The sequence below is a fragment of the Poecilia reticulata genome, linkage group LG7 (assembly GCF_000633615.1).
Source record: "Poecilia reticulata strain Guanapo linkage group LG7, Guppy_female_1.0+MT, whole genome shotgun sequence".
NCBI lineage: Eukaryota > Metazoa > Chordata > Actinopteri > Cyprinodontiformes > Poeciliidae > Poecilia > Poecilia reticulata.
In genome coordinates, this window is record NC_024337.1 from 31,015,540 (window position 1) to 31,027,770 (window position 12,231).

The 12,231-nt window shown below is 39.9% G+C and overlaps 2 protein-coding genes and 1 long non-coding RNA gene across 4 annotated transcripts in view; 1 reads left to right on the forward strand and 2 right to left on the reverse strand.

The window, feature by feature from the left end:
* Window positions 1–5,817, reverse strand: part of LOC108165622 (galactose-specific lectin nattectin-like) — a 13,503-nt gene extending 7,686 nt beyond the window's left edge. Inside the window, exons 1-2 of the mRNA XM_008414943.2 lie at window positions 5,632–5,817; window positions 5,467–5,532 (exon numbers count right to left, since the gene is read on the reverse strand). Coding sequence (XP_008413165.1) covers window positions 5,467–5,532 — 66 coding nt within the window. The 5' untranslated portion in view covers window positions 5,632–5,817. The remainder of the gene's footprint in view (window positions 1–5,466; window positions 5,533–5,631) is intronic.
* Window positions 1–12,231, reverse strand: part of LOC103468088 (ladderlectin-like) — a 56,034-nt gene that overhangs the window by 33,851 nt on the left and 9,952 nt on the right. The gene's annotated exons all lie outside the window — the stretch shown is intronic.
* LOC103468087 (uncharacterized) lies at window positions 10,781–11,431 on the forward strand. The gene is made up of 3 exons (XR_534151.2): window positions 10,781–10,974; window positions 11,070–11,261; window positions 11,348–11,431. It is a non-coding gene; the product is annotated as an uncharacterized LOC103468087 (long non-coding RNA).

Below are 12,231 nucleotides of genomic sequence, written 5' to 3' on the forward strand. Positions count from 1 at the left end.
TAATTCTATACAAAACTCCAACATATGTGAAAAATTTCTTTACGGACTTCAATGAGCTTCTATCTCTCATATGCATTGATTACGATTGTTTGATACTTGTCGGTGATTTCAACATTCATGTTGACAACCCCCAAGACCGAGGGGCTAAAAAGCTGTTTAATATATTAGAGAGTTTTGGTTTAACACAACATGTCAAACAAGCAACACACACTCAGGGACACACACTGGACCTGGTTATCAGTAAGGGTGTGAATATTTCCAATGTCTCTGTAACTAATATTGCCCTGTCAGATCACTTTGCTGTTATCTTTGACAGTTCTTCATCCGTTAACCCACTTGGACAAAAAGCTACTATTACAAAACGTACTTTCACGGAAAGCACAGCAGAAACATTTATTCAAATCTACTCTTCTTCCTCGTCCTTAAGCAATAATGTCGTAGATAAGTTGGTAGATGATTTTCAGTGCAAACTTTCAGATATCATTGATTACATTGCCCCCATTAAAGTGAAGGTTGTGACTGGTAGGAAGAAATCTCCATGGATACATGCACAAATAGTTCAATCTGCAAGACAACTCTGCTGTAGGGCTGAACAGAGATGGCGTAAAACTCTACTGCTTGTTTATTGTGACATCTACAAAGAAAGACCACGTAACTACCACACAACACTAAAACATGCAAGAGAGGCTGTCTTTGCAAATGTCATAAACAAAAACACTAAACGCTCGAGCTTTATTTGCTACTGTTGACAGGCTCACAAATCCTCCTACGACATTGCCACCTAAACTTCAATCTATTGCCGCCTGCAACAAGTTTTCTACTTTCTTTTCAGAGAAAATTCAAAAGATCAGAGGATTAATCTTCACATCCACTCCAAAGACAGTACCAATGCTGAGCCCAAACAAAACAAATGCAGGWAAAATGACCCAATTTCAACTACTAAATTATAAAACCCTAGAAGAAATTATAAGTCAATTAAGCTCCAGTTCCTGCTGTCTGGATGTCCTACCCACACATTTCTTTAAGAAAGTCTTGCCTGTCATTGCTAACGATCTGATCCAAATAGTAAACTCATCGCTCTCTTCAGGTGTTTTCCCCCAGGCTTTGAAAACGGCAGTTGTCAAACCACTGATAAAAAAGANGTGCACCCCTGCTTTCTTTTTAAATAGCAGCCTTTCTGTAGAACAGTTGATTACTCTAAAGACTATTATTACAAACAAAATATATTTAGTAGTTGATAAAGAAATAACATCTTGAATGTCTACATATTTCACAGAACATTTCTAAGGAAGAAAAATGTGACAATGTTCTCTATTCATYCTCTGTACTGTATTTATTCGTCCTTCACATCTATCTTTTATATGTCTCCTTTTTTTTCAACGGATCATGTATGTGTGCAAAGATGGAGAAAGGAGGATGGACAGAGAGCATCCTCCTTATATGCTCATAAATATAAATGAGCAAATATTTTTATGGGGACAAAAAACCCTTAATGATTAAAGGTGCAGTATGTAACTTTTGGTCATATTTGTAGAAGAGAGATAATCTGTGAAAAAAATCAAGTCTTTTCCTTGTTCCCGTATTGCTGGATTTCAGACACGTGACCCGGATGACGAGTGAAATTCAKATGGAGGTCCGGAAGTGGACTTCCCTGGTTCAAAACAGCTTTTTATTGAGAAGTATTCACAACAAATGTATGACAAATGTTTTTAATAAACAAAATATTTGTATGCAGACAAAAAGCATTAACAATTTTAAAAGCACACAACACTGTAGATATATTCTGCTTGAAATAAATCCCCTGCATTGCCCATTAGAACCTGGAAATCTGTCCTGGATTGTCCAAACACACCAGCTTGGGGTGACCGCTGTGTGACCAGAACCCAGAGTCCCACACTGCCAAGCCACAAACTGCAGGTCCTTTCAGATCCTCCTGGCCAGACCCAGGACTCGAGCCTACAGAGGGGARGCCTCCATGTGTGGACGGGTTGAAATGYGACAAGGTGGCTGCTGCATGCAGCTCCATCTCTCTGTACCTCTGGTAGAAGCTCCAGGATGTTTGGACAAGGACAGGAGGTGATGTTGCACAGTGGCCGAGTTCCTCAAGGCTCGGATCCCGATCCAAACAATGCTCCAACACTTGCTGTCTGCTGTAAATTCAATTGTTGAATGTGCTCCTAGTGACAGGTAAAAATAATTGATGCAGCTAACATTATGCCACATAAAATAAAATGTAARTATAATTTATGATGTGCAAAGGGAAACAATRAAACTTAAATRTTCAAAAGCAGCAACCTCTGATCTTAAACTCTCTACACGCCATGTCCTCTGCTGAGATGGTCAGGAGTTGGACCAACTGCGACCTCTGACCTGTCTTCCACCTGTAGTGCTTGATGCTCCATGGACAYGGCATCCTCTTCTCCCCACATGTCGCTGTTGATGTAAATCCCTCATGGAGCCATGAACTCCATGTCAAAACTCTAGTCGCATAACAAACAGATGAGATGTCACACTGCAAAGCGGAACATGTAAACTGCCAATTGACATGTTGCCTATATAGATAGCAAATCTTAACATGGAGTAATTATACACTGTAACTGCTTTTATGTTAGCTTACTACTTACAACTTATAAAAAGAGTGCAACGTAAAAATATGAACTGACTATTTTTAAAGTGTAAAGGATAACACTGATACCTACTGATGTTAAAGCCGTTTATCCGCCGTCTGGAGCTTTGTTAGTTGGTATGTGCACACTAGTTTTCTCCTGCGTAACACAGCCGAGAGCAAGGGGGCGGGGCTTGTGTGAGCTGCTCGAATTTTCAGGCCAAATCCACGATTTCGATAAAGTTACATATTGCAGCTTTAAGATGAAAAATCTGCAGAGCCCATTAGGGGACATGGAGGATTTTTTTCTTTTGCATTCTCTTGCAGTAATGTACTGATCAGTTCATGAGGAACAACTGAACACTGTAAGCCTTTATTACGGTGGCCATCGTACTTTCTGCTACTATAAGGTCTGCTACTGTAAGGCTTTTCATGTTAATATCTCATTGTGTAAGAAGGAACGAAATAAAAACAAATCGCGGGTAAATAAAGTTATCTGACTTTTGATTGCGTCTCCTTTGTGTTGAATGGTTGAAAGGACCGTTTTCATGTACAGACATAAACATGCAGTGAATAAATACATTTTCTACCAATTTCTTTACTCCAAAGTTAAGAACACATTTAAAGAGCCACAGTGAAAATGAAAAGAAAAAATGAAATGAAAAGACATTTGCTATTAAAGTATTACTGATTGCACTTTAAAAATTAGGTAACTTTATGTTATTAAAGGTAAAGATTAAACAGTAATGATTTCTTGGTTAATGTCAAGTTGTCATAACAAAGACATTTTGAATAATGTCAACTTTGTATTAAAAGTGTCATAATTTACTGAATGACGCTTTATGACAACAGTCATAAATATTCATGAAGGTTTATTCATGTTCATGACAGGTGTTATGTCATGCTTATGAAAGTGTCATGACTGACTTATTCACCCCCCTTCAAATAAAGTGTTACCAAAAATCCTACCAATGGGAGCAGAAAGCTGGACTCAAGGTCAGCACAGAGGCTCTCATCCTGGCTGCAGAGGAACAGGCCCTGAACACCAGAGAGGCTCAGATCTACCACACCAGACAAGACCCAAGGTGTATGTTGTGCAAGGAGGCCCCTGAGACAGTCCAGCACATAACAGCAGGGTGCAAGGTGCTGGCAGGGAAAGCGTACATGGAACTAGGCCTGCCGCGATAAACAATAAATCAATTAATCGCACGATAAATTAAACCTATCAACCTCATTTTAATTATCAGCTTATCGTCTCTTCCTGCCTTTTTTTGTTTATGTTGATGACCCTGAATGAAAAAAGGTTCAGCTCCGATCTCTCCACTGACCCTCCCTTCCTCATTTCCTTAGCGTAATGTTCAGCGCACACGACACGAGTTGTCGGCTGATTGTCGGTCCATTTTCAAAACCAGAGACCACACATTAGCCGACAGAAATCCCAGGTATAACGGTTCGATCGGGTTTGTCGCGCCGTGTGGTGTCCAGCCACATGGGCACTAAATAATTGCTACAAGTCCAGTTAACTAATTTTAAAACCAGGCATTAATCAATGCTTTACTAGAATCTACCTGTGATGCACGTGGCTAGAGTCAGCATAAAGTCCTGACTGAATGAACATAATTATAACCTATTTATGTCACGTTAATGAAGAACAGCTGAAAACTTACTGGGTTTATCAACTGCAGTAGCAATTTGGCTCCAACTCATCTCCTTATCATTTCATCTTAATATTAATTATTACAATGGCGTTTAGTCGCACAACTTTACGGACATGTTTATTTGTGGCTGTTTTCACGTTTATTGTGCTGTTCATATTAGTCTCCATGTTTTCTGGAGCGCAACGCGAAGCTTGACATCATTCACAGCAAATATATTAACTTGACTTTAACACAGACAAGCGGGGCGGATCATCTGGGAAATGATGGACAGGAAGAGCCTGATGGACAGGAAGAGCCTGTCCATCAGGACAGAATATGTCTGGGATCCCAGAATCCCAGACATATTCTGGGATTTATTATGAGTCTCTGCTTATTTCCAAGCCCAAATGAGTAACTTCACGTTCAAAAAGGAGCCCCCAAAAGCGCGACCTGCGACTCATTAAATCTACAAGCGACTTTAGAAACAAAACAAGCCCAAAGCTGCTTATAATATTCGGACTTGGCAACAGAAACTCTAAATTGTTCCTGTTTTTCCAGCAATGAACATTTTGCAAATAAATTCTTTAAAAATCAGACAATGTTATTTTCTGGATTTTTTTTCTCCTTTTGTCTCTCATGGTTGAGGTACATCTATGATGAAAATTACAGGCCTCTCTCATCTTTTTAAGAGGGAGAACTTGCACAATTGGTGGCTGACTAAATACTTTTTTGCCCCACTGTACTTTGTGATGAGCAAAACAAAGTTCTGCTCATCTAAGAAAATGTTTCTGGTGTTTTCTTATGTTTTATCTTTACTCATTAATGTATATGATTTCAAATGTAGCCGAGTAACTGAACTCAAAACAAATTCAAATAAAAGTTCAGGTTTTGGAAACAACTTAAAGGACAAATTAGACAAATTGTAATTACAGCTATTGATATAAATGTAATTAATTGCTTTCCACCCCGTATGGCAGACCCATGGGGGGTCTGCCATACGGGGTCTGCCATACGGGGCACTTCACATGGTGAAGTGCTTCTACTAATGCATTATCCATGCAGGTAGCCTATAGTACAGTACAGTAAAATATTTATGACTTTATTTGTTTTGGTTTGCACAATGTGCCACTGGCGATTTTTCTCATAGAACGAGTAGGAATTTAAAACAACTTTCACACCAGCATAGCAGCCATCTTTTCCATTTAAGTCCTTCTCCATACTTACATCARCTCCATCCCAGAGTCCAAAGCTCAGACCAAGAAGCAGAGTGAAGACAAGACCAGCAGCCATCTGTGGAAAGAGTCRWTAGGAAAGTTCATAATTAGTATCACAAATCAACTCAACCAAGACATAAAACATCATGATGAGCAGCAGGACTTTAAATGTTACCTTGTTTTGATGATTAGTTGAAGAGTCTGTTCCAGCAGCAGTTTCTGGTCACAGGATGTCTCAGAGATGGAAACACAGACTTTATATACCTTCAGTTTGTCTGTGAAGTGGACATCTTTGAGTAAGTCACTGTCTGTTCTCGTTTTGGAAACTTTTTTACAACGTGTTCAAGTTGTTGCAGAATCTTCCAGCATTCGGTCAAGGACGTTTTCCTGGTAGCGTGAAGAGTTACGTAGCACAAGAACTGATTAGAACCGGACCAAACCGGCTGATGTTGCCACTTCAGCTTCTCTGTCCAGAACAGTKTYCTTGTATGKAATGTGCTCTCTGATARCAGACGTGTATTAAAAAAGGACGTATCTGTGAGATGTCGCTCTGCTTTCCCTGGCTCTGTTGGATTCAGTCTTTAAACTGACTGCCTTCAAATAAAACACCTGAAAGATAAAGTTGCAACTTTCTCAGTTCTTGAGTAGTTTCTCTACCTGTTTGATAAGGAAGTTCCACCACATTCTTGGTGTCAGAAGTGGGATCTGTCATGCCTGAAGGGCTCCGTGGCAGAGGACAAGAGCAGTCGGCCATCYTGAAGGCTAAAAACCAGCTTCAGTCCACATATGTTAAAAAGAGGGCAGGTTCTGGATCGTTCTCCAGATTTGTGTCTCAAGACAATCCTGTCACAGAGGTGTAGAAATGATTCCTTTGGATTTGATGCTGGCTGCTCTATGTTTTGCCTTTTTTGGAAACAATTAGAAAGCTTTTGCAGTCTTGAGGATGTTCCAGTGCAGGGGCAGTGATGCGACACTTCGATGGATACTGTGCGGCTCTTGGATACTGAAAGTTCCCACACTCACTGAAGGCAGCGCAGGATGTGAAACGTTAAAATTCGTAAGTCTTCGAGCTGCGATGTAAGACGTTGGTTCTGCTCTCGCTGTTGAACCGCTGCTACGCGCTACAGGTAGTAATATTTGACAGACGGAGCGCCGCTTCCGCTCCACCTGGTAGTGACTCTCACAACGAACCTCTGCTTAAAGCTGCAGCATCTAACTTAAAAGTCAATTTTACATATGTATTAAAACTTTCGCTGTCCTAATGACAGATAATTTCTGAAAAAAGAACCTCCTCCCTATTCTGCATAATTACTCCACTCAGTCAGAAACAGCCACTCAGAACTAGCAGTAATCAGCTAGCCGCCATGCTATCAGGAAGTTTTCATTCAGTAACTCAAGATTGTTTATTGTAATGGATCCTTTATTTGCCTTTGAATGTTAAGCTTTATACTTGAATTTTTTGGCAATGTTGAGAGGTTTTATTGGAGAATTGAAAGGTGGCTATACTCTATAATATACAGTAGTTCTTGCTGCTAGGCCATAGACGAACCGGAGATTTATTACACTACCACAGTTTCCTCATTACAGTTTCATCAGTTGTCGTGAAACCTGGTATAAGCATGTGAGATCTGTCCAGGTACACGCAGAAAACGGAATAAAGGCCTGAGAAATAACAGTAAACCTTGTATAATGATTTAATGATGATTATGGTTTGTAACAGGTTTAAAATAATAATNTTCCTTATTCTCACTGTTTATGTTTTAATGAAGGTTTTAAGGTGTGAGTACCCTTGTTAGATGGTGTTCTAACTAAAACTCTGAGGTTTTAATGTTTTTATCTTTTTTTATTTTTTTGTTTTAATCTTTTTCAAAATCCTTTTCTCTTTCTCACTGTTTATTCCTGTTTTTATTTTAATTATGTAAAGCACTTTGAAATGCCTTGCCGCTGAAATGTGCTATACAAATAAAATTTGATTGATTGATTCTGTGTTATTTGTAATTGTATCCTGTTTAGTTGCCCCTATTGTGTCTTAATTGGTCTGATCAGCCACCATATCTACTCCTCTTTGTCATTTCTTTGTGAGGTCAGTTATGTTTGTTTGTGCAGCCAGTTTGTTTTCATTTTTGCCGGAGTTCAGTTTTGTTCCTTTGACCTCTTTTATGAGCTCAGTTTATGTTTTGTTATTTATAATCTTTGGGTTAAAATGTGTTTGCATGGTAGCGGTGTTGGTCCGGTGACGGTGTTGGTGTAGTGAAGTTGTTGGTGAGGTGACGGTGTTGGTGTAGTGACAGTGTTGGTGTAGTGAAGGTGTTGGTCTGGTGACGGTGTTGGTGTAGTGACAGTGTTGGTGTAGTGAAGGTGTTGGTCCGGTGACGGTGTTGGTGTAGTGAAGTTGTTGGTGWGGTGACGGTGTTGGTGTAGTGACAGTGTTGGTGTAGTGAAGGTGTTGGTCTGGTGACGGTGTTGGTGTAGTGACAGTGTTGGTGTAGTGAAGGTGTTGGTCYGGTGACGGTGTTGGTGTAATGAAGGTGTTGGTCCGGTGATGGTGTTTTTGACAGTGTTGGTGTGGTGTTGGTCCGGTGATGGTGTTGGTCTGGTGATGGTGTTGGTGACGGTGTTGATCTCGTGACTGTGTCTTCCTCTTCTGCGTGCTGTGATTCCTGAGTTTGGTTTGTCTCACTGCATCTGGCGCTTAAAAGGGTTTTTGTTTGCTGTGTTTGGTGGATGCCATCCCCATAGTGGTCCCTCTTGCCGGTAACCTCAGCTACTGCAGTTTCTTCTGTTTTTCTTAATTGATTTTGTTTTATAAAGAACAGTTTTTAAGAAAAGTATTTTAAAAGAATAAATAGCTTTTTGTAAATTTAAAACTGTCTCAGATGTCTCAATTTCCTGCATAATTGAACCTGTGTGCCTTAAACAGAAGGGGAAATTCCCAGGGTGGCGTTGTTGAGCAACTTATTAATTGGGTCCAAAATCCGAAATTGTACAAAATTCCAGCGTTTCATCTAGTGTCGCCACAGTATGAAAACATTTTTCATAACTTTTGATCTTCAATGGCTCGAGACTGTGCTGAGTGATTCTGAAGTTTGTGTGTCAAAAGCTGCAGCAGGAGATCGCTCAGATACAACATGCATAGAAAAGCCAAATATATAATGTATTCCAGGGGGCGCTGTAGAGTAATTAGGCCACGCTCACCAAAGATTATTGAGGATTCCTGTTGGGGGTCAGATAAGGATCGATCCCAGTGAGTTTGGTGGAGCTCAGCTGAATCTGTGGAATTTAGAGCCAAATGTACGACATTGGTGTCATTTGTGACTTTTCCACACCGCCACGCCGCCCACATCCTCCACCGAAGCGGGTCAGTTGGAAACCACATCATGTCAACATGTCTTCAGTTACTGGACACACTCTCATGTTGATTAGGCCAAAGGGATCAGATAAAGGTGAAATAGAAAATTTTGTTCTATTTTATTTTTAGCCTTATTCTGTCTTTGATGGAACTGATACTTTGTACCATTTATTTACTGATTATATTTGCTGTGTTTTGTAATTTCTGCAAGCCATGTTTTCCATTAAAGAAGTTTCCAGATAATGTTTAGATGTTTTCTCAGCTGTGATAGTATGAGACCTGAAGACATCTTGGGTAAAATGCTTGCGTTTCTTGATTGATTTTTTTACCCAGAATGCACATGGGCAAAAACCTTACAGGCATTGCTTCAAAGAATTCAACCTGGAATGCGGCATTCATAACAAACACGTGTGTTCATCTGCTCTACCGCTATCAAACAACCGTACTGATTAAATAACAATGGTTGAAGAAAATCCACATATAAACCGGAAAATACAAGATACTGGTATTGTTCAGGGGGCCAGACCAAATGTGGCTGTAGTTTGGGGACCACTGGATGACAATAAGGACCATCCACCAGAGAAAGAAGTTCCTATTTGACCAAAGAGAAAGAAGCAGGTGAAATATTTCCCAGGAAAAGTCAGTTTTGTGTTACTATTTTCTCCAGGTGGGACGGGACAGGTAAGTGCAGAAGAGGGAGCAGGAATCAACATTCGCCAGCTGAGTTAATAAGTTACGTTTTAGACAACTAAAAACTGGTGTTAAATCTATTTACTTATTAATAAACTTCTTAAGCCATAAGCCAGAGTATATGTAAGTGAAAAGATACTCATGTGCCTAAAACTATACATTAAATGATGCAATCTGAATAACAGTGGCAGTCTGTCTGAACTCCTGCCAGACAAATATTTGATCAGAATAATTTTGTTCAGCTTTAGTTATTATGCTACTTGTGTTAAGAAATAATTGTATTGCACTTAATAACAACCAGTCATGTTAACTAGACATTTGTCTGCCAGTCTACCATTCTGACAGTGTGCAGCAAAGGACATTTTTGGAATGGTATTTAAATAAATGCTGAATTATGATGACATTGTTTTTTGTTTTTGTTCTTTTTTTAAGTGACCACAATGAATTGAGTCATCACCGACTATGAGAATGTCCAGAAGAGATTCACCAAGTGTGAAGGCATGAAAAGGCTTTCACTATGATTAACTATTGCAAGAACAGCTGTAATTTCTAAGCATTTCTGGACACCTTCAAAGAGCTGCTTCCRGGAAATGAAGACAAGAAGAAGATCTCCTGTTTTCAGAGCATTACAGGAAGACTGTTACGAAGGAGATGGCTGACATAATCAGAGCAAAAAATTTTACTGTTGAAAGAACCTATTTTCTTAAGTTAAAGAATAAGTAATTCTGTTTTAGTTTATCAATTAGTATTTCAGAGTAACCATATACTGACCAGAAGATAAACCCTCTGTTTGAAGAACAAGTTATCTTTTGTTTTATTATGTACAAAGGGTTTATTCCAGCTATGATGGTAGTTATTAGTAGTTCAGTGTGTTTCACTTCACTTGAGGTAAAAGTTAATATTAATGACTATGTTAATATAGCACTTGACACTGTAGTAACACTTAATGACATCTTCATAACTGGTGCTACTTGTTCCACTTGATGTAAGAGGAATTATTAATGACTCTGTTTGACAGTGTAATAAAGCTTAATAAAATCATTATTGTTGGTCCTGCTTTATTTCAGGTAGGGGAAAATATTAATTATTGTTTTGTTAAAGCTTGTAACAGTGTAATAACACCTTATGGCATCATTATGACTACTATTATGACATTTATGACATAATGATTTTTGGTTAATGTCAAGTTGTCATAAAGACATTTTTGTCTAAGTTAATGAAAAGTTGTCATAAAAATGACATTTTTGTCTAGATCAGTGGTGCCCATGGTCAGTCCTTATGTTAGGTTCCAGGTGGTGGGGATTAGTTTTTCCTTTTCAGTTCTTCACCAGTCCACCAGAGGGAGCCATCGGGTCACTCTGCTGGAGAGGCGTGCCCGCAGACTSTCAACTATCCGCACCTGAGGGGAATCATCGTCTGGAGGAGTATATAACCAGCAGACAGCCAACACTTCCTTGCCAGAGTGTTTGCCAGTTTTTGGTACTCTAGCTCCTCAGTGTGCTTTGCCTAAATCTTCTTGTGTTTTGACCAGAGTTTGTTTAGGTTCTCACCCTACTCTTGTGACCTACCTTCAGGAACCCTTTGAGGCCCACCAGTCCAGGAGAAACCATCTGTGACGCCTCTGCTGCCGGCTCTGCTGCTCCCCTGTGGGGACACACCTGACCTGCCACCCTCCAACGCCTGGTCCTTCCCCAACCTGCCTCCATAGCTCTCTCCACTGTCTGGAACCCCGTTCCTCCACCCGTCATTCTCCACTGGTTTTCCAAGTAAGAACTGTACTCCCGGCCAGTGGTTATCTCCTTTTCCCACCCTCTGTGAAACCATTCTGACTTCTCTATYCCCTTGTGTRCAGACKCACCCGGACTCCGGCCCGCTGACCTCTCTAGTCGAGCTTCCTTGTTTGATTTTTTTGTATTTTACAATAAACACCCTTTACATCCATCTCTCTGAGTGTTTCTGCATGTGGGCTAAAAACATTAGACCAAGCATGACACCTTAAGGGCCGGTATCCTACATATTTTAGTTCTCTCCCTGGTTTAACGCACCTGGATCAAATGATGTCTCATTACAAAGCCTCAGAAGAACATTGACATGCTGAAAAGGTTGTTGGTACCACCAGAGAGAGATCTAAAACATGTAGGATGCCGGGCCTCGAGGATCGACTGGGCACCACTGATCTAGATTAATGTCAAGTTGTCATAAAGATATTTTGAATGTCAACTTTGTATTAAAAGTGTTATGATTTACTTTAACACACTTTATGACAGTCATAAATATTCATAAAGACTTACTCATGTTTATGACAGGTGTCATGTCAGACTTATTCACACCTCATCAAATAAAGTGTTACCAAAAACTGCTTCAGTAGAGATATGCAGATATCAGCAGAAATATTCTTTAAAGTCAGTAAAAACTGCAAAAATTGCAGTTACATGCACTTACATGCTGGAAAAATACCAGCATATAAGTGCACACATTGTTTGTTGGGAGCAGTGATGGCTATAAATTCCTATAGCTGCAGGTAGGAAGGATTTGTGATATCACTCCTTTCTGCAGTCTGTCACTGAGAGAGCTCTACAGTTCAGCAGCAGCTTCAAGCACCAATAGGGAGACTTTGTCCATTTTAGCCAGAGTTCTCCTGTCTCCCACCACCTGCACTGAATCAAGGAGGCCTCTTAGTAGAGTTGGACCAGCCATGAAGGACTGAATAACTATAACTATAGATTCAATGATATA